A 19,778-nucleotide genomic window follows, 5' to 3' on the forward strand; every position below is an offset into this window, starting at 1 on the left:
ATTTGTTGCTCTTATAACTGGGATCAACGACAAGACTTTTGTCAGGTAGTGTATATATCGATTATTGTGACAGGCCTAAATCATGTTTAAACCTTTTTCTTTACTGAAAATTCAGAAAAACTAATTGAAAGTAAAGCCAAAAATAAATAAGTAAAAAAAATATTATATGCTTTTAATTTTTCTAAAAAAAATAGGCGAAAAAAAACACAGAATTCTTTTTTTTTTAAATAAATATAAATTAATTTGTGAAAAAATAAAATAGATCGCATAGGGCCTTTTTTTACAAAACGAGTAAGACAAGCTTAGACAAACAAAACACATATGGTCAATTCTTTTTATCACCACATTTGACAAAATGTTTTACTTGTTGGTTATTAAACACATACACAAACACACAACAGGGCGGACGCTCTGCCTTTACAAAATCTGCCCCCCAGGTAAACACTCGCTGTATTCTCTCACACACTATTGTCCAAAAAAGGAATGTGATGCACCTCATCTGACTGACAGGTCACCATGGAAACATTTCCTCAAGCGTTTGAGTCATTGTGTTAGTGATGTCGTCATAATATTACCATAATAACAGTTACTATCCTAACACAACACACCCACTACAAGGAGAGGTTCTTTCACCATATGCGGCGTCACCTGACAGACACATTAACAATGTACCAACTGCCTTTACAAACACCCAGACCACTTCTCACCAACACATAATTGTTGAAAAGTAACCTCTTACTACCTCCCTGAATATTAAGACACTTTATCATATTTACAAGATTTTTGCACAATATATTGTTCTGCATCTGCACAACTCTGCTTGCACTCCTTGCCTTGTGCCCTTAATTTTAATTATATTTTATACAACTTTATTTTACTTATATTTATTTATTTACTCGTTTACTTTTTTTATTACATGTGTAATTGTAATTATTGTAAATTTTTGTCATTTAAAATTCTACTTTTTGTATTTTATTATCTGTTATGCAGCTAGAGTCTGAGAGTAACTCATTTACAAATTCTCTGTATGTCCTGTAGATGTGGTTAAATTGACAATAAAGCTGGCTTTGACTTGACTTTATGCAGCGAGTTTCATTTTTGCAAGCTATCAATAATAAACGTGTCAACAATGTTCACAAATCAAACAAAACGATCGACGAAACAACAAGCACAAGTCAAAAAAATCAGTCAACCTGAGTTTCATGAATTACCTGTTCATGTTACTTAACATCGGCCTTAAACTGAAATAAAACAAAAACAAAGGTAGTCTCTGTGCAGAGCATGCCAAGAGAGTGAGTTATAGGTCCTGGGGTGAACTCTGGAGTTTGCTGCTGCTGCTGAATGACGCTTTGAGCTCAGAACAAGAGTTATAGAGCAGAGCGATGAGCTCAGGTTAGACAGAAAATCAATTGTTTAGAAAGAAGGTCTGTATGATTGGTAAAATCTAACATTATAAAAAAAAAATTATTGTGCGATATATATTGTGATATGAATACAATTACACCAGATGAATTAATATGTCTATTTGGAAAGACTTTATAATGTTAGATCAATTGGCATGATTCCGCAGTGGGAGTGCATCTCCATAAAATCTAATAAATCTATAAACTTCCCTGACACATTTTCGTTGTGCTCTGTGCAATTTGCAGTTCATTTCTGTATTTGCATGTGTTGTGAGTATTTACATGCACATGTTTAGTCAATGATCGATGAATTGATGTTTACTATTTGCATCTCTATAAAATCTCATAATTAATCTAAAAACTTTTGGGGTACGCCAACACATTTTTGTTGTGATCTGTGCTATTTGCTGTGTATTTCAGTATTTGCATGTGATGTATTTACATGTATAACTATCCATAAATTCAATCAAGAAAAAGATACAATTAAAATATAAAGACACAATTAAAACAGCAGACGAGTACAGCTACTGAATGATAAAAATAAAAATAATTCAATAAAAAGACAAAAAGTCACAAGCGGTACTTCTTATACCTGAATGCTTTAAATATCATTAAACAATCACAGGCATCAAAAACACATGCAAATGATGAATTAGAATACAAACTCAACATTGCATAAAGCATGTGATGCATCTATTGCAAATGATCACATTGTGATATCGATGCTGAAACTATATATTGTGCAACCCTAGTTTAAAATCACTGAAAAACTATTCATTGGATTTACTCATTTATTTTTAAGGTAAGTGGTTGCAAACAGTCTATATGGGCTGAATTTAAAAACAACTTAAGTTGAACATTACTAAATTGAATTTATCTGTTTAAAATCAGCGCGTGTAACTGTTTTGCAACAAAACAAAAAAAAAAGAAAAAAAAGAAGAAAAAAGAAGGTAAATCCAATTAATCATTATTTTCAGTGGTACAGTATGAGAAGAAACCTCACGTGACAGGCTGGCATGTCAATGTGTGACATGTCAAAGCTTTGTCAAACCCTCAAAGTTATTCAAGTTTGTTTTTTTCTGAGCTTGCCATATGCTTCTGATTTAATATTTCTGTTTCAGAATGTATAATTAGAGGTGCACCCCTCATAAACATCCCATGCAATATTCAGATGGCGATCAATCAATGTACATCCTTGAGTGCCTAAAAGCCCACCTGGAAAGAGAGAGGCCTAAGTGCATACATACACGAGTATCTGCTGCACTGAATGAAGATGGAAAATGACCTCACCAGTACTTTCATTCACTTTTTACAATTAAATTTGTTGTCAGGACTAAAATGGAAGTCAAAACTAGATAAAAATCTCATCTTTGACCCATAAGTAAGCCCATGCAGAATTTGTGGCTGAAGAATTATGCAGATTTTTGAGTCTATCATTCAGTCCATTTATTTTTGTAAACGCATACACTTTACTGATGTAAATGTGTGTACATATATAGCGTTCAGCTTTTTATATTACTCTATTACATATTAATACATAATTTTATGTTTTACAAGAGGCCTTCAATAGCTTTGTTTACCAAACAAGTGAAAATAATTGGATTTGCAGAGTTGAAGGTAAATAAAAGTTAAAAAGTTATTAGTTATTATAACTAAAGTGTTAGGTTTTAGATACTACACTGAATTAGTTTATCATAAATAATTTTTTAAACATTCTGTACAGAAACAGCACAAAATTCAAGATATCTGCAAGTAGCCTTTATTAGTAATAGAAAAGCATAATCCAGATTCAACATTTTGTATAATAAATTTTATATATTAAATGTACATAAATTGAAAGAAAAAAAACTGATGACCTAAGCTCTTAAATAAAGACTAATATATATATATATATATATATATATATATATATATATATATATATATATATATATATATATATATATATATATTTTTTTTTTTTTTTTTTTTTTTTTAGACCTTAGTATGATTCTGTTGTGGTAAACGTGTTGGATGGGTGGTTCTGATACTGCAGATTTAATTAGTGCTCTTGATTAGATCTGACTCACTCAGGTATGTTAGTAATGTCAGTGGTGAACACACACTTGAATGTATCACAAGACACACAAGTAGAACAAGGATACACCGGTTTAACTGCACTGTGATATAGCTTGAATTAGAGGTCCAGGTCAAGTTTGGGGTCAACGTTCTCGGTCTGAATTGTAAACAGAAGTGTGTTCGGTGTGTCACTCACCCACGGCGGCAGCTCTGAGCTCCGGATGGTCTGCCGCACCGCGCGCTCCTCCTGCTCCAGAAACGCCATCGCCTGGTTCACCCGGGCGAACCTGCTGCCCTGATTCCGTTTCAGCCAAAACACCAATCCCAGGCCGATCAAAACCCAGCTGAAACTGAACTCCAGATATCCCAGCAAGTATATAGGGAAAATCAGTAGGAACGTCTTTGCGAACTTAATCCCCATCTGCGTGGCTTCCGTGACCGAAGACTGCGGCTCCTCGTCCGGTAGTTCAAGCTCCGGTGGTGTGACATCTTTGGGGGTCTGAGGAGGAGACCCGGGTCCGTTCTGGCTGACCGCTGGAGCGGGTTTGGGCTCCACTCCGTTCACTGACGCACTCATCTCCAAAGTAAGCAAATCCAAAACAAACAACAACAAAACTAACACTAAACAACTACAGAAGCGTCAGAGTTTCTACAGCAACATCTCGGACGCGTACCGATTTGGACAGAAAACAAAACGAGTGGCGTCGCTTTGGTTCCGGGCTCTTCCCCGGAGCGCAGATGATTGGATCAGCGCTGCTCCCTAAACTGCTCCCCACCCGACCTTGCCTTGTATGGAGCGGCCGTCGGCCCGTGATTTTCCGCCCTTCCCAGGGAACTTTTAACTCGCTCGAGTCTCCAGCTGCTGTCCGTGTGAGCGCGCGCCACGTCTCGCTGTCCCGAGCAGCAGCACCTCCTCTCTCTCTCTTTCGCTTCACCACATCCTGCAGAAACACACGCGCTCCGCTCCGCACTGCTCTGACCAAACCTCCTTTACCCAAAAACTCAAAGCTGCTCTGCTGACAGGAAGCGCCAGAGCGAGGAGCTGCGGCCCGAGAGCGCCACCTGCTGGATGACAGTCAACATCTATCTATCTATCTATCTATCTATCTATCTATCTATCTATCTATCTATCTATCTATCTATCTATCTATCTATCTATCTATCTATCTATCTATCTATCTATCTATCTATCTATCTATCCATCCATCTACACTTACCAGTCACTTTACAGGCCCGTAGCCAGCTCGATGAAAAGGGTTGTTCTTTTTTCTCAAAATGTGGACTTTTTTGCAGTTATTCACCTCATTTTCTATATAATTATGATGTTTAAATACTCCAATAAGTGGCATTTTAAGCACGATTTTGAGCTGGATTAGCTTGTTGTATCCTTCATTTTAGATGACCAAAATATTTCCTAAAGATTTATAATAAACTCATATAAAAAAGAGCTTCACGATTTTTTTCTAGCCTCTCTTGAAAATTAATCTAACAACAACAGCCTAATTAGTATAAACAGCAAAGGTCAGTCTGAGGCACTCGAAAAATGTGTAAAAATAATAAAAAACCTTTACTGACATGGCTATTTCTTAAAACTGCGCCTACACATTTTGATAACACTGGACTTTATCAGGGTAACCTGATGTAGCCACAGGTTTAAGGAACAGCCATGTCAATAAAGGTTTTTTTATTATGTTTCCCACATTGTTTGAGTGCATTGAACTGATTTCCATGTTTATTCTGAATCCCCACACAAAGAGCACCGACACATTATTTAAGCTACCCTTGAAAACATTTTGTTTGATTTTGGCTTTTTACACAGCCTTATTAAAATTAAAATGAACTGTAATAGGCTGCTATTGGTGCTTCAGACCTTTTCATTGGTCAGTTTTGTCTCTCAAGAATGAGGTTCAAGATTTAGAATAAAAGTTAGGCTACTTGTAAAATGTTTTTTTAACAACAGTAGGTCAATAGTAAAAGTTGACTTCACTAATGTGAAGTTGCGCATTTTCTTAAAAACTGTGTTATTTCCACAAAGTATGATGATATAACAGTCCAAATATGTCAAATGAGAATATAGTGGCAACAATTCTGGACCAATGGCAAATTCTGGACGTTTGTCAGTGGGGTAGTTCTTTTGAACCACTCAAACCCCCCCTGGCTACGGGTCTGCTTTATAGGTAATACACCTTACCAGTACAGCTGTCGTACCGGGTTAGACCTCCTTTTGCCTTCAAAACTGCCTTAATCCCTCATCTCATAGATTCAACAAGGTACTCGAAATAATCCTCATAAGTTTTGGTCGATATTGACGTGATAGCATCATTTGTTGACTGCACACTGCGAATCTCCCGTTCCACCACATCCCAAAGGTGCGCTATTGGATTGAGAACCGGTGACTGTGGAGGCCATTTAAGTACAGTAAACTTCTTGTCGTATTCAAGAAACCAGACGATTCGCCCTTTATGACATGGTGTGTTATCCTGCTGGAAGTAGCCATCAAAAGATGGGTACACTGTGGTCAGCAACAATATTCAGGTATGCTGTGGCGTTGACGCGATGCACAATTGGTACAGTACAAGCGGGCCCAAAGTGTTCCAAGAAAATATGCCCAGCCCACACCATTACACCACCAACCAAAACCGTTGATACAAGGCAGGATGGATCCATGCTTTCATGTTGTTGATGCCAAATTCTGACCCTACCATTCAATGTTGCAGCAGAAATCAAGACTCATCAGACCAGGCAGTGTTTTTTTTATGTCTTCTATTGTCCAAATTTGATGAGCCTGTGTAAATTGTAGCCTCAGTTTCCTGTTCTTAGCTGACAGGAGTGGCACCCACTGTGGTAAACTGCTGTTGTAGCCCGTCTGCCTCAAGTTTAGACGTGTTGTGCATTCAGAGATGCTCTTCTACATACTTGTAAGGTGTGGTTATTTGAGTTACTGTTACCAGTCCGGCCATTCTCCTCTGACATCAACAAGGCATTTGTGCCAACAGAACTGCCGTTCACTGAATATTTCTCTTTCTCAGAACATTCTCTGTAAACCATACAGATGGTTGTGCGTGAAAATCCTAGTAGATCAGCAGTTTCTGAAATACTCAGACCAGCCCGTCTGGCACCAACAATCATGCCACGTTCAAAGTCAATTAAATCACCTTTCTTCCCCATTCTGATGCTCTTTCTGAACTGCAGCAGTTTGTCTTGATCATGTCTACATGCCTAAATGCATTGAGCTGCTACCATAGGATTGGCTGATTAGAAATTTGCATTAACGAGCAGTTGGACAGGTGTACCTAATAAAGTGGCCGATGAGTGTGTATATATAGAGAAAAATTAAAACATTATTCTTGAAATATTATTGTCCACTATGTTTTTACTTTTTTGTTCTATTGATCCATCCGTCTGTCTGTCTGTCTGTATTTATGTATTTTAAAAATCTGAATTTTTGTGTCAGCATGAAGTTTTAAATATTTTGTGATCTATCATAAAATATATAATTGTTTATGTTTATCTGTACATTAGCTTGAAGTGGATCAACACATCTATTTTTTCCAAATTGTCCTACAAGAAAAGGTGTTGTTCAATAGGTTGAGGACAGCTTTTATGAAGTGTATCTAAGTAATCAGCATGAAATGGATAAAAAAAGAGAGGTTTTCGAAATGGTCTTAAGAAAAGAAGTAGTGTTGTTCAGTAGATTTAGGTCAACTTTGATAACGGGTTGTGATCTACTCCAAATGTTGACTACTGTATAAATGATCAACATGATTCTGTCTCCTGGATCAGCAACAATCTTACACAGCATGCCACAACCAATTTGGTGCAAGAATAACACTTTTTTCTGCACATATTCATCCATTTCGCTTTCAATTATAGTACAACCCACATTCCCTTAAAACATTACATTATGTTGTATTTCAGAGGATGTATAAATGAGAAAATGCTGACTGTAAAGTGGAGCTGGTGTTGCTGATTTAGTCCACTAGAGGACAGTGCATGCACACGATGATCCTTCAATGAACGTTCCCGAGACAGACGTGTTTTCTCAATAAGAATAGTTGAAAATATTTTATTGACATATGAAAAGACATAAGTGACATAATCAAAGTGCTTTCGTATCTTACAGGTAATGGAAGCTTCAAAAATAAATAAAGATATACTAAACACACACATTGTGCATATGTCCCCTTTCTGTCACTCTCCATTCCTCCCCCCCTCTCTCCGGCCACTGAATCTAGAATGCAAATTCTAGTTCACATATTGATGCGTATCACAGTGCAGATATGATCATATTCAAATACATGATAAAATGATTCATAATAGTCTAACAATGAATTCACAACAAAACAAAAGTCAAAAGTAAACCTGAACCAAATGTCTGTACATAATTAACAATTATGAAAAGGACTCAACATTAGTATCTTTAAACTGATAAACATGCTGAATAAATCGGTATGTGATATTCTAATACAACCGACAACAACAAAGACAAGCATAAAACAACAATATAGGCAACAAAACGTATGTAAAAGCACAAATATGACATATATTTGTGATCACAGGTTTAAAAAAACACAAATAAATAACACGGATTGATGACAGCAATATGCATTAATATAAAATCCTGTTCCTTAAATTAAAATTTCATATGCAAGTAAAAAAAAAAACAACACTAACAAAATATAGGGCGATACGTAATTTTAAAACGAAATAAAAAACTTGAAGATATGCTACAGGAGTCTTTTAAGTCCCTCTGTGAATGATGTGCGAGAGTGTGTGTGTGTGTGTCTGCTATTTTGAGGGCGTTCAATCTAACAAATGAGCAGAAGTGCTGACAGTGAGAAGGTGCTGGAAATGATGGTTGCTGCATCTCATGTGTTTAATATCATCGGCGTGCGTTTCTACATGTTGTAAGCCACATATATGGGGTCGAGCTGGTCAGCGAGGAAGCCGTCTCTCAGGTGCATGCGTTGCTTTTCTCCACGAGAGTTGATGGGGATTACGCCGGTATCCACCACCACTACCACACCCACAATCAAATAGTGCTCCTCTAGAACCACATTAGTCACCATTGGAACCAGATCTAGAGCCTCCTGCTCAGAACCTTCCAGCTCCACCACCACCACCAAGAGGTTCGTCCATGTAAACACAGCACTGGAAGACAAAGGAGAAACAAAAATCTCAATGCTAAACACTGCTGAAGTCAAATTGATTAGCCCTCCTGGAAATTTTATTTTCTTTTTCAAATATTTACCAAATGATGTTTAACAGAGCAAGGAAATTTTCACAGTATTTTCTATAATATTTTTTCTTCTGGAGAAAGTCTTTTATTTTTTTTTATTTCGGCTAGAATAAAAGCAGTTTTTAATTTATTAAAACCATTTTAAGGTCAATATTATTGGCCTCCTTAATCAATATTTATTTTTTCGATTGTCTACAGAACAAACCACTGTTATACAATGATTTAAGGAATTGCTCTGACTTCCCTAATTAACCTAGTTAAAGGTGCAGTATGCAAGTTTGACACCAGTGGTTGAACTAGGTATTGCACCCCTCATCACCTCAGGTAAACCTCATGTGCTTTATTCAGTGTAAAATGCTAATAATGTAAGTTTGAATGCCATTTCACATGAGATCTATTGCCATACTACTGAAAGTAGCAGATAGTTCACCTCTGAAAATAAAATAAACTTTACTCAAAACCAACACATATCAGTGATTCTGCATCTACATTTAAGCTCAATCCCAATTCTACCCCTTCTAGCCCTTTCCCTTACCCCCTTGCCCTCATTTTGCGCGTTCACGTGAAGAGGTAGGGGTGTACCAATTCTCTTTAGCTTGAAGACGTAGGGCTAAGGGAAAGGGCTAGATACCCCTTCAAACAAAGATTTTTCAGGACCACACTCGAAAGCAAGGGGTAAGAAAATTTCCCAGAATAAACCAGCCACAACGACAGCATAGCTGCACCCGGAAATAAGGAGATCCAAAAATTTGTATTTTTTGTCATTATTCCGAATTTTTACAACAAACAAGAAATGTGTTTTAATATATTCATTTACATTTACATTCAGTCATTTAGCAGATGCTTTTATCCAAAGTGACTTACAAATGAGGACAAGAAGGCAATTTACACAACTATAAGAGCAACAATGAATAAGTGCTGTAGGCAAGTTTCGGGTATGTGAAGTGTAAGAAGCAAAACATTAGTAATTAAAAAAATAATAATTTTGTAATACAATTAGCGGTAGAACCAGAGAGGCAATTGCAGATTAGGAAGGAAAGTGGAGACTAAATAGTTGAGTTTTTAGTCGTTTTATGAAAACAGCGAGTGACTCTGCCGTTCTGATGCAGTTGGGGAGTTCATTCCACCAACTGGGCAGATTGAATGCAAGAGTTTGGGAAAGTGATTTCTTCCCTCTTTGGGATGAAACCACGAGGCGACATAACCATGTTTATGTTTTACCGTCATGCTTTTTTAAAAAAATGCTAAAATAAAAAATAAAAAATAAATTTCTATAATCTCTAATAACTCCTGTACAGCAGTCCCACAACATTCTGACACTTGATGATACTGGAATTCCCTGTCAGTAATGTCTAGTGTCTGGGAAAGAGCTGTTTAAAGCGTCTGCTATGTTAATGTTGTTTTGGTGTGTTTACATAGATGAATATGGCACTGTGTAAATGCACAGTATAGTTACAATCTTATTGCCACATTATATTGTTAAGATAACATGATAGATGCCTTCAGTGATTTCCTGAAGATAAATAGCAAAAAATAGCACAACTGGAATAACTCCAGCAGTCGCGATCGTCTGATCTTACTGTATATGAAGCAAGAGAGCGCGATGACATCTGATGACGTGTTCAGGTGTTGTAGTGCTGTCCCATTTCCTCTGGGTGAATTTTAAAGCCCTTCCCCTTCACTATCTGTTTCAATGGCCAAGGGGTAGGGGTACAAAAATAGAATTGGGATTGGGCCTAAATATTGTTAAAGAGGTTTACTATGTATTAATTAGATTATGAATCTTAGCATTTCGCTGGAGTGCAGTGAGTGCACTATTCTGTGCTTCTGAATGGCCGTATTTAAAAGTCTGTTTTGTTTCGTCTGGTGCAAACCGTCCAATTGCTTATGACTGCAAATCTTGTCACGTAGCGTGTTGTTAGGACACAGGGTTACAATGTAACCTGCTCACCAAATGTTTACGTACGTAATATTCGTAATGTTATTTGCTAATTAATAACCTCATGTGGAACTCTGAATCTGTGTCTCATTTCAGAGGCTGTTAATGTCCACCGGAGGTTGCATTTCAGTCACGGACACGTACTTTGAGAGCCTTCCTGACTGATTGAAGTTTTCCAACAAGGCAACTGGGATGCTGAAATATAATTGGCTAAAGTGATATTGGGCGGGTTAAATGAACAAAACAAAGACAGACGTTCGGGCACATAGCTCACATTTTTAAAACAGATTATCTGAATTTAGCAATTTTTTTTTTAAGATATACAAGAATGTTCACTTAGCATGTTTCTTCAATATCTGCAAACATATGATGGTCTTTTTATGCTTTAGAATAGTCAAAAACTGTCAATCAATCAGCATCTTCAAGCCTTTAAAATGTACTTTAAGCTGAACACTTCTGTCTTGACAATTATCTAGTAAAATAATATTTACTTTCATCATGACAAAGATAAAATAAATCAGTTATTAGAAATTTGTTATTAAAACTAATATTATCTTCTCTCCGTTAAACAGAAGTTGGGGAAAAATAAACAGTGGGGCTAATAATTCAGGAGGGCTAATAATTCTGACTTCAACTGTATGTTCACTGCGCTAGGCATTAGCATAAAGCGTCTTGTTCTGCGGGGAGGTTTCCCTCACTCTCAGGTCAAACTACTGTATTGTCAGCAACACTGGATCTTGCTGAGCAAGCAAGTTTACGGATGACTTCCTGAATAACAGCATATCCGCTTTAAGAGCCACAGAGATTTATATCTTACAATATTGAGACTTCATACTGCCAGTTAAAAACATGTTCACATTGAAGGTGGCTCATTCAGTTATTACAGGGATAGTTCATCTTAAACTGAATAAAACTCATTATTTACTTGTCACAAACCTGTTGAGCTTCGAAAGAAGAAATACTGAAGAATGTTGAGGGGGAAAATAGCAATGAAAGTCAACGGGTACAGGTTTCCAGCAACTTTTGTGTTCAACTGATTCAAAACGATTTAGAATTACTTGAAGGTGACTTAATTTTTGTTTTTGGGTAAACGATTCCTTTTAGTGTTAGATTTTTGGGTTATTAAATCAAGTGTTACAGCAGGGAAAATAAGTATTGACTATGTCATGTTTTTCCTGGGTATAACATTTCTAAAGGAGCTGTTGACACGGAATTGAACTAGATTTTGGTAAACACCCAAACAATAGAAACATAGAAATAAAAAATGAGTTCTTTGTAATAACAATGAAATGACACAGGGAGAAAATACTGAACTACTGAAACATATTTAACACTTTATAAAAAAAAGTATTTTGGAGAAGGCAGCTTCTCATTTGGAGAATGAAGTCGCATGTATTGCTCAGGTGAGAGTTTTCCCACAAAATTCAACAGTGTGTCAAAATCTTGCTCTGAAAGCATTTGAGAATTTCCCTGGCTGTGTTTTGGATTATTGTCTTGCTGAAATGTCCATACTGATAATGTAAATAAATAAATAACTATGGAGAAATTCCAGCTGCTGTCTGGGCGTTCACTGCCTCTATACACCTCCCTTTTTCATGTGTTTAATACTTTTTCCCTGCGTCATTTCATTTTATTACATATAACCTAATTTGTAAAATATTTAGATTTGTTTTCTTTGCATATACAGTATGGATTTCTTAGGTTGTTACCAACATCTGGGGAAAATTTCAAGTCAACGGCACCTTCAGAAATATGTTTCAGGAGAAAAACGTGTTCAATACTTATTTTCCCGCTGTATTTAACATGCAGTAGTTTTGGCACAGATCTCAGTGTTATTAGAGTATATCAAATTAAAATAGACTGAATTTAGCATCATAACTCTAGTCTTCAGATTCACACAGTCCTTCAGAAATGATCACAATATGCAGTTTTTTCTGCTCAATTATCATTGTTGAAAAGCTTTGTCCTGCTTCATTTCTTTGAGGAAAGATTTGACCATTCATTAGTACTGTTAAAACATACTTATTTCTATTAACGTTACTTTTACTCATAAGCAACCCAAAGATAACAGTAAAAACATTTATCATTCAATCATTTTCCATCGGCTTAGTCCCTTTATTCATCAGGGGTTGCCACAGAGGAACAAACTGCCAACTATTCCAGCATATTCACACACATACACCACAGCCAATTTAATTTATTCAATTCACCTATAGTGCATGTCTAAAGCACTCGGCCGGGACTTGAACCAGCGACCTTCTTGCTGTGAGGTGACAGTGCTAACCACTGAGCCAACGTGTTGCCCAGAGACATTTATAATAAATGTTAAAAAAAATAAGTAACAATTCACGAATAAATTCTGAAAAATATAATTATGATTTACACAAAACTTAACCCACACCTAATTAGCATATTTAAATGACAGGCAAATTTATTTACATAGCACATTTCATACACAATGCTAATTCAAAGGGCTTCACTAAAAATACATAGAGTAATTGTGTAGTTTGAATGTGTGTATATGTGTGTGTGTGTGTGTGTGTGTGTACTCACCACTCTGTGATATTGCGGTGTGCTCTGATGATGGACGTTTCAATGTCAATGGGATGGTATTTCATTCCTCTCAGCTCCATGACTTCATCTAATGCTCCCACCACATAAAGGGCATCGTGCCTTTCTGGACACACACACACACACACACACAAATGAAGTACATAATGACTAAAATCATTCTCTACATTCATGCACAGAAAATCCTACTTTATCCAGCAAAAGGTTCATTTAAGTTACATTTTCAGTTCTGTCTTTCCTTTGGCAATGAAACCCACTTAATTAAGGTGTTACCAGCACCATTCTTTACTTTTTGAGCTATTTTTAATTAATGGTCAGCATAATACAATATACACTGAACACACACACACCTCCGCTTGCATCCGTGAGGTCAGTTCTGCGCAGGAACCCCAGGTATCCAGTTCTGGCCCACACCGTCTGAGTGTCTCCAAAGCTCAGCCTGGCTCCAAAATGATCTGAACGCACATTTTCCTCGCCAAACACAGTGAAGTATCCACTGGCGTTCTGCGGACTGTGGACCCAGATCTGTGTGGGTTTTAAAATAGGCACATGTGAAACGCTGCTTTATGAGAAGATATAGTTTCGACCTGATAGAGGAGAGTGTTACTGGTCTGACCTCCCCTAAATGAGAGTCTCCGATTGGTCCTTTCGTCTCTGGGTTAGCAATGATGATGCGTACACCAGGTAAAATCTGTTTACAAAAATAAAAGAAAATAAATAGCTTTTCTTTTAAGGACACACTTACAGATGTGTTATGTTAGGCCCTGCCGATTGGGATGAAGATTAACAGTTAAAAATACTGTAGAAGTCTGGTGTGTCAGATGAAGAGAAGACTCAGAGATGGTAATTCCTCTGTATGTAAGCTGCCAGTTTGGATGTAGATTGTACCGGTTTTTAACCAGTTTTGATAAGATTGCTGAGAGTACACTCAGCCTTGGGAAAGAAACAGATTGTGGTTTGTGTGTGTGTGTTTTTTATTCATTTTTGGATCATTTCACAGGTCTTGGGTCAGCTCTAAAGTTGAGATATTAGGATATTGTACACATGCACATGGACATTTTCTAAGTCTACCTGTGCTTAATCCCATCAGGTCAAAACACCTATATGTATGATGCAGTTAATGACATTATGAAGAGTATAATTGTTGATGCTTTCGAGATTTTAAGTAGAGTGGCCTACGTAATCATTTGCAAGTGTTGAAGCTGGCTTCTGCTGATGAAACTGCAAACTATTTTCAGTAAACTTATTTTCTAATTGAATCTCTGACTCCGGCTCTTCTTCATCTGACAGACTGGTCAATTTTGGGTTCAAGCTGTAACATATCCCTACAGTTCTGCTGATGAAGTTTGTAGTTTCATCAGAAGAAACCAGCTTCACCATTTACGCTTGATGCACTTTTGTTCATCTGATTTCTTCTTAGAGTTTTTGGGTTGTTTCTAGTCCAAATATCTAAAAATTCTTAAATCAAGAAGCATTTTCTAGACAAGCAAAAACTGTTGTCTTGTTTAAAAAAAAATATTATGCCAAAATTAAGTAAGTTTTTTCTTAACTTTTCCAAGTCTAAGGTTTAAAGTCTTGTTAATTGGTGAAGTTTGTTCCTCGCCACTGTCGCCACTGGCTTGCTTGGTTCGGGACTTGTGGAGCTGCGCATCAATGGATTTGTTTCTCAGTGTTTGAACTTTCAGCAGTGAAATTTAAACCAGACTGAACTGAACTAAACTGAACTTCAACTCTGAAAACGGGACTGACAATTTCACTATACTAGAACTTCTATGTTAAGCTGTTTTAACACAATCTACATTGCAAAAGCGCTATAGAAATAAACATGAATGTATAAGAAAGAAATTCATTTTTTGCAGTGTTGAAATTTGCAGTTTCAGATGTAGTGGAAAACATATTTTGCCCAAATTGTTTTCATAGTGTAAATGCTTCTGTTGTTAAATGAGTTTAAATAGCTGTAAAATTGCCTTATGTGAAAACTTTTCTGACTTGAAAATTTTGCCGTCTTAAAACCATAAAGGTAAGTCACCAATAATGGCAATTTACTCACTATTTACTCTGCCACCACTTTTTAAATTTCTTTCTTTGTTTGAGCACAAAAGAAGATATTTCGAGAAAGCTGAAAACCCTGAAACCATTGACATCCATAGTAGGAAAAACAAACACAACAGGAAGTCAATGGTTCCAGGTTTCCATCTTTCTTTTAGAATATCTTCTTTTGTGTTCAACAGAAGAATTAATGTCATATGGTTCTGGAACAAGTGAAGGACGAGTAAGGGTGCACACACACTAAGCTCTACGAATGTGGTTCGGTTGGCCAGCCCTGGCCCAGATGGAAGAAGTGGTCTGGAGCATGGTTTGGTTGGTCTTTGGCGTGGTACGCCTGTAGCGTGAGTACAAAGAGCGCCTGAGTGCGAAACTAAAGACGCGATGCACTTTTAAGGGACTGTTTCATATGAATTTATTAATCATTCTTACTTTTCAATGAACGCAAACTGTCGTAGTTTATTAAAGACACAAAGCCCTCACTGCACGTCAGCTGCACCATCAGCAAACCTCCTAATACATGCAGCACGAGGACTTCATGAAGTTTTATGAGAGTTAAAAGTGGTGGATCTGTTCAGCAAAAGACCACATGTCACCGCATCACAAACAACTTAAAATAATTCTAAACAACATAACTAAAGCATTCTCTATTGTACTGAGCTAGAGCGCTTCTCTTCCTAACTGTCACATTAACAATGATGTAAGTATGCTCAGGCTTGGAAGATAATATGCAATGTGAGTGCAGGCTGTTTTGGGGGGGTGTGGGGTCAATCGCACCCTGGCCTGGTTCAATGCAACAGTGCCTAGTGTGAGTACAACAATTTTCATTTTGGGGAGAACAATCCCTTTAAATCAGGGTAAAAAAAATTCTCCAACCAGTTCAGATTCAAACCCAAACCCTTTGCAATGTTTGTTGAAAGTGTCCTTTTTTTGTTCATATGTAAACCTTGTGAGTTTATTTCACAAAAACAGACCGAAAGATAAGTAAAAAGCCCCTATACGTACATGCAGTCCATCAATCCATCCTTCAAATAAATCGACAATGTGTTTGAAAGTGGACAAAAAGAATTAATTAAACACCAGGTGTAAATAGAGTGTATCCTCGTCTTTTTGCGATCAACCAAAAAGCATCTAAATAACAAGGCCTTACTAACCTTCCCAGATTCCATGAGAGGCAAACTGTGCGGAGAGCCTCTTTCAACCAGTCTCACCCTGCAAACACACAAGAAATGGCAAAACACAAAAATATTTAAAAAAAAATTTAAATTACTGTTTTACAATCGTAACTCAAGCAAAGCAAAAAACACTATCAAGATGGGGTAGTTGTTTGTTGACATGGGGCTCTAATTTAACAATCTAGGCGCAAAGTCCATGGAGCAAATACATTAAGGGCATGCCCGAATCCATTTTTGCGGTCCCAAAAATAAGCTGTGGCGCAAATGGAGTTGCTATTTAAACAACGTGGCGCAAAACGTGAAAATTACTGCTGCGCTGGTCTGAAAATAGCAACAAATCGCGCCAAACACGTCTTGCGCCTTATTGGGCCTGGTGTATGATAAGGCCCTTAGTCACCTCTGGTAACCTTAAATCTGTTCGATTTGTACTCTTTTTCTATTTAATTTTAAATGAAAAATGTATAATAACTAAATATTAAATAGTGTATCATACTTAGTTACATGTTTTAACTCTGAGTCTGTCACTGGAACCAATCAACATTCAACAAACAAAACTGAATGTATATTAAATATATTTAAAGCCGATGTGTACCGAAGGTTGCAAAGACTTTTATTTCAGTATGTTGATGTACTTCCAACTGAAACGGAATATTGTGTAGGGGCGTGACTTTCATTTGTGCATCATTCCCTAGTAGCAAACTAACGGTAAGAGAGGCATGGTTAAGAAAACTGTGGCTGGACCCGTCAAACTGACGCAACAGAAAAGCACCACCACTTTAATTGAACAAACTGTTTTTTTTTTTTTTTTTTTTTTACAGTGAATCAACTTGCTCTGTTAACTGTTCACATAAAGAGAGAATTTATGTGCACTAGCAAAACAAATATTGTACAGTTTCATTTCTAAATTTTGATTTTAATGTTAAGGGTCTGCTTTTGACCTGGTTGTGTATCTGTACCAATTCTGTCCCTTTAGCAGCATCTTTTCTGGATACTGATACATCTGATAAGTGTGTGAGAGTGTGTTTATGTCTTGCCTGTCGTGTCTCAGTGCTCTCATGTCCACATAGACAGTTGTAGGATCGGGTCCTGATGTTCCCTGCAAACATACAACAACAGAACTCTGTAAATGACTGTTAAATATACTTTAAACATGAGGCATCATGCTTATCCGGGAGAGAGAAAGTTACTGTGGATGTGACTTGCATTAAAAGTAATGTGAAACGGGTATAGATTTATAGTGTATGAAGAAGATTTAACCAGAAGAAAGGAAGGTAGATATATTTTAGGCCAAAGATGATAGATTTGAACATAACTTGCAACAAAAACAAAATATAAGATAAACTGATTTTCCAAAATTGAAAATTGTCACCATTTAAATATCCTTCACTTGTTCCAAATTTGTCTTTAGTTTCTTTATTTTAATTAAACACAAAAGAAGATATTGTGAAGAATGTTGGAAAGCAGACAATCTGGAACAACTGAGCAAACGCTGACAGATCTTTCATTTCTGGTTGAATGTTTTAAAGTTGAATCACATACAGTATCACATCTTTTTATGAGTATTTTGGAATACCCCATAAAACTGCTGGATGAAATCGGCAAGATTCATGAGAAGTATTTTAAGGTAGACATTAAACATAATAATTAAAACAAATTAATTAGCAACAGATCATGTAATTGGTTAACTGGACTAATCAGCAGATTATTCATTGATCAATTTTCTTAAAAGCCTGAACATGATTTGTTAAATGACCTCTTAAACAACAGCCACCCAAATATAAGACATCCTAACAACATTTGTTACTGTGTGTGTCGTTCTGTGTGTTGTTTCAAGTGGATGTCATTTATTATGTAGGAACATAGATCTAGTGTTGTTTCCTCTTGCTGCAGCGGCCTCCATGTTTACTACGAATCATTTGAAGCAGTTTTCCAGGAAGTGCCGCTTTTGTTTGTTGGGAACACATTGGATGGAAATGCTGCTTTATTTAAAAACAAAAAAACTGATTTTTATAAAAAAAAGGTTAAAAAATTAAATGGAAACTAACTAGTGTAATTGTGAGGTTTTGTTTAGTAATAATAATAATAATAATAATAATAGTAATGAAATTAATAATAATAAAGGCCAAAATAATATTTAGATTTATAAGGGGTTGGTTTAGTACAATAATAATATAAAAATAATAATAAAGAATAAATAACTAATAATAAATAACAATAAAGGTCTAAAATATTTAGATTTAATATGTGTTTGTTTAGCACAATAATAACAACAACAACAATAATAATAGTATTAATAATAATATTAGTATTAAAATTAATAATGATAATAATAAAGGTCAAAACAATATTTAGATTTATAAGGAGTTGATTTAGTACAATAATATTATTAAAAAAAAATTTTATAAGAAAATAATAAATAAACAATAAAGGTCTAAATTTTTTAATTTAATAAGTGTTTGTTTAGCACAATAATAATATCAATAATAATAATAATAATAATAAAAGTCCAAAATATTTTGACTTAATATTAATATAAAACTAATTGTGTGCAAAAAAAGACAAAATTTTGACTATATTTGGAGATACGCATGCTTACACAAACAGATTATACCAGTTGAACAGCTCTGGACATGCCAGACAAAGCAAGACCAGTGAACATGAAGTCATTTGAGGTGAAGTTATAACATTAGTTTGCAGAGTATTCATGCATACAGGAGGATAATTAGTAGATTTACTCCCCAAACTATGGTGCCTTTACACTAGTGCAATTTTAGTTTTAAAACGCATATAGCTACACCTGGCATCCACACTATTCCAGCATTTTTGACTCACGATAAAAATCATTTAAAAAATACACGGAGACAGTTTTTTAGTTCAGAAATGCTGGTTTTTCTGCTTCAGGATAGATTGAGTGAAATGCAAACTTGAAAATGGAGGCGTGGCTATCCATAACCCCTCTCTGATTGTTCATTTAGACTATTGTACATGGTTTCTATGATTCTTTAATTGCCTTTTATATGACCTTTACGCAAGTGATAGAATGCAAGTACAGATGTACAGAGTGTGAATGGTCGCCTATAATGTGTTTAAGTCTGTATAGTGTGGATGAAAACCGTTTTATAGAAATGCAGTAAAAACGCCACTCTGGACGAGACGCGTTTTCGTTCTAAAATGCTGTTTTAAAAATGAAAATGCACTAGTGTAAACGATTGTGTATCTTTCGGTCATTGGATTTTCCTTTTAAAAACGGATATTAAAATTTGTAAAAAAAAAATGTACTGAAATAAAAACAATTACAAAAACAAGCTGTTATTTGACAAAGTAACGTCATTGAGTTTTCAGCACAT

The 19,778-nt window shown here is 36.0% G+C and overlaps 2 protein-coding genes and 1 long non-coding RNA gene across 10 annotated transcripts in view; 1 reads left to right on the plus strand and 2 right to left on the minus strand.

Annotated features, from left to right (window-relative positions):
* The window catches only part of esyt2a (extended synaptotagmin-like protein 2a), a 72,750-nt gene extending 68,312 nt beyond the window's left edge, over positions 1–4,438 (minus strand). For all 7 annotated transcript variants that reach the window (XR_015478850.1, XR_015478849.1, XR_015478848.1 and 4 more), the window contains exon 1: positions 3,658–4,438. Coding sequence is in view for 4 of the 7 variants with exons in the window: in XM_087241251.1 (XP_087097377.1) it covers positions 3,658–4,038 (381 nt within the window). In the remaining 3 variants the exon portion in view is untranslated. The remainder of the gene's footprint in view (positions 1–3,657) is intronic.
* Positions 3,505–7,611, plus strand: LOC147846470 (uncharacterized). Its single transcript, XR_015478851.1, has 2 exons — positions 3,505–7,111; positions 7,156–7,611. It is a non-coding gene; the product is annotated as an uncharacterized LOC147846470 (long non-coding RNA).
* The window catches only part of dip2cb (DIP2 acetate--CoA ligase C (putative) b), an 84,440-nt gene continuing 72,160 nt past the window's right edge, over positions 7,499–19,778 (minus strand). For both annotated transcript variants that reach the window (XM_087241247.1, XM_087241246.1), the window contains 6 exons: positions 17,466–17,527; positions 16,411–16,468; positions 13,827–13,901; positions 13,561–13,735; positions 13,193–13,316; positions 7,499–8,612 (listed from right to left, as the gene is read on the minus strand). In XM_087241247.1, coding sequence (XP_087097373.1) covers positions 8,360–8,612; positions 13,193–13,316; positions 13,561–13,735; positions 13,827–13,901; positions 16,411–16,468; positions 17,466–17,527 — 747 coding nt within the window. In that variant the 3' untranslated portion in view covers positions 7,499–8,359. The remainder of the gene's footprint in view (positions 8,613–13,192; positions 13,317–13,560; positions 13,736–13,826; positions 13,902–16,410; positions 16,469–17,465; positions 17,528–19,778) is intronic.

This window comes from Danio rerio, chromosome 2 (assembly GCF_052040795.2).
Source record: "Danio rerio strain M-AB ecotype USA chromosome 2, GRCz13ab, whole genome shotgun sequence".
In the NCBI taxonomy this organism is placed as follows: Eukaryota; Metazoa; Chordata; class Actinopteri; order Cypriniformes; family Danionidae; genus Danio; species Danio rerio.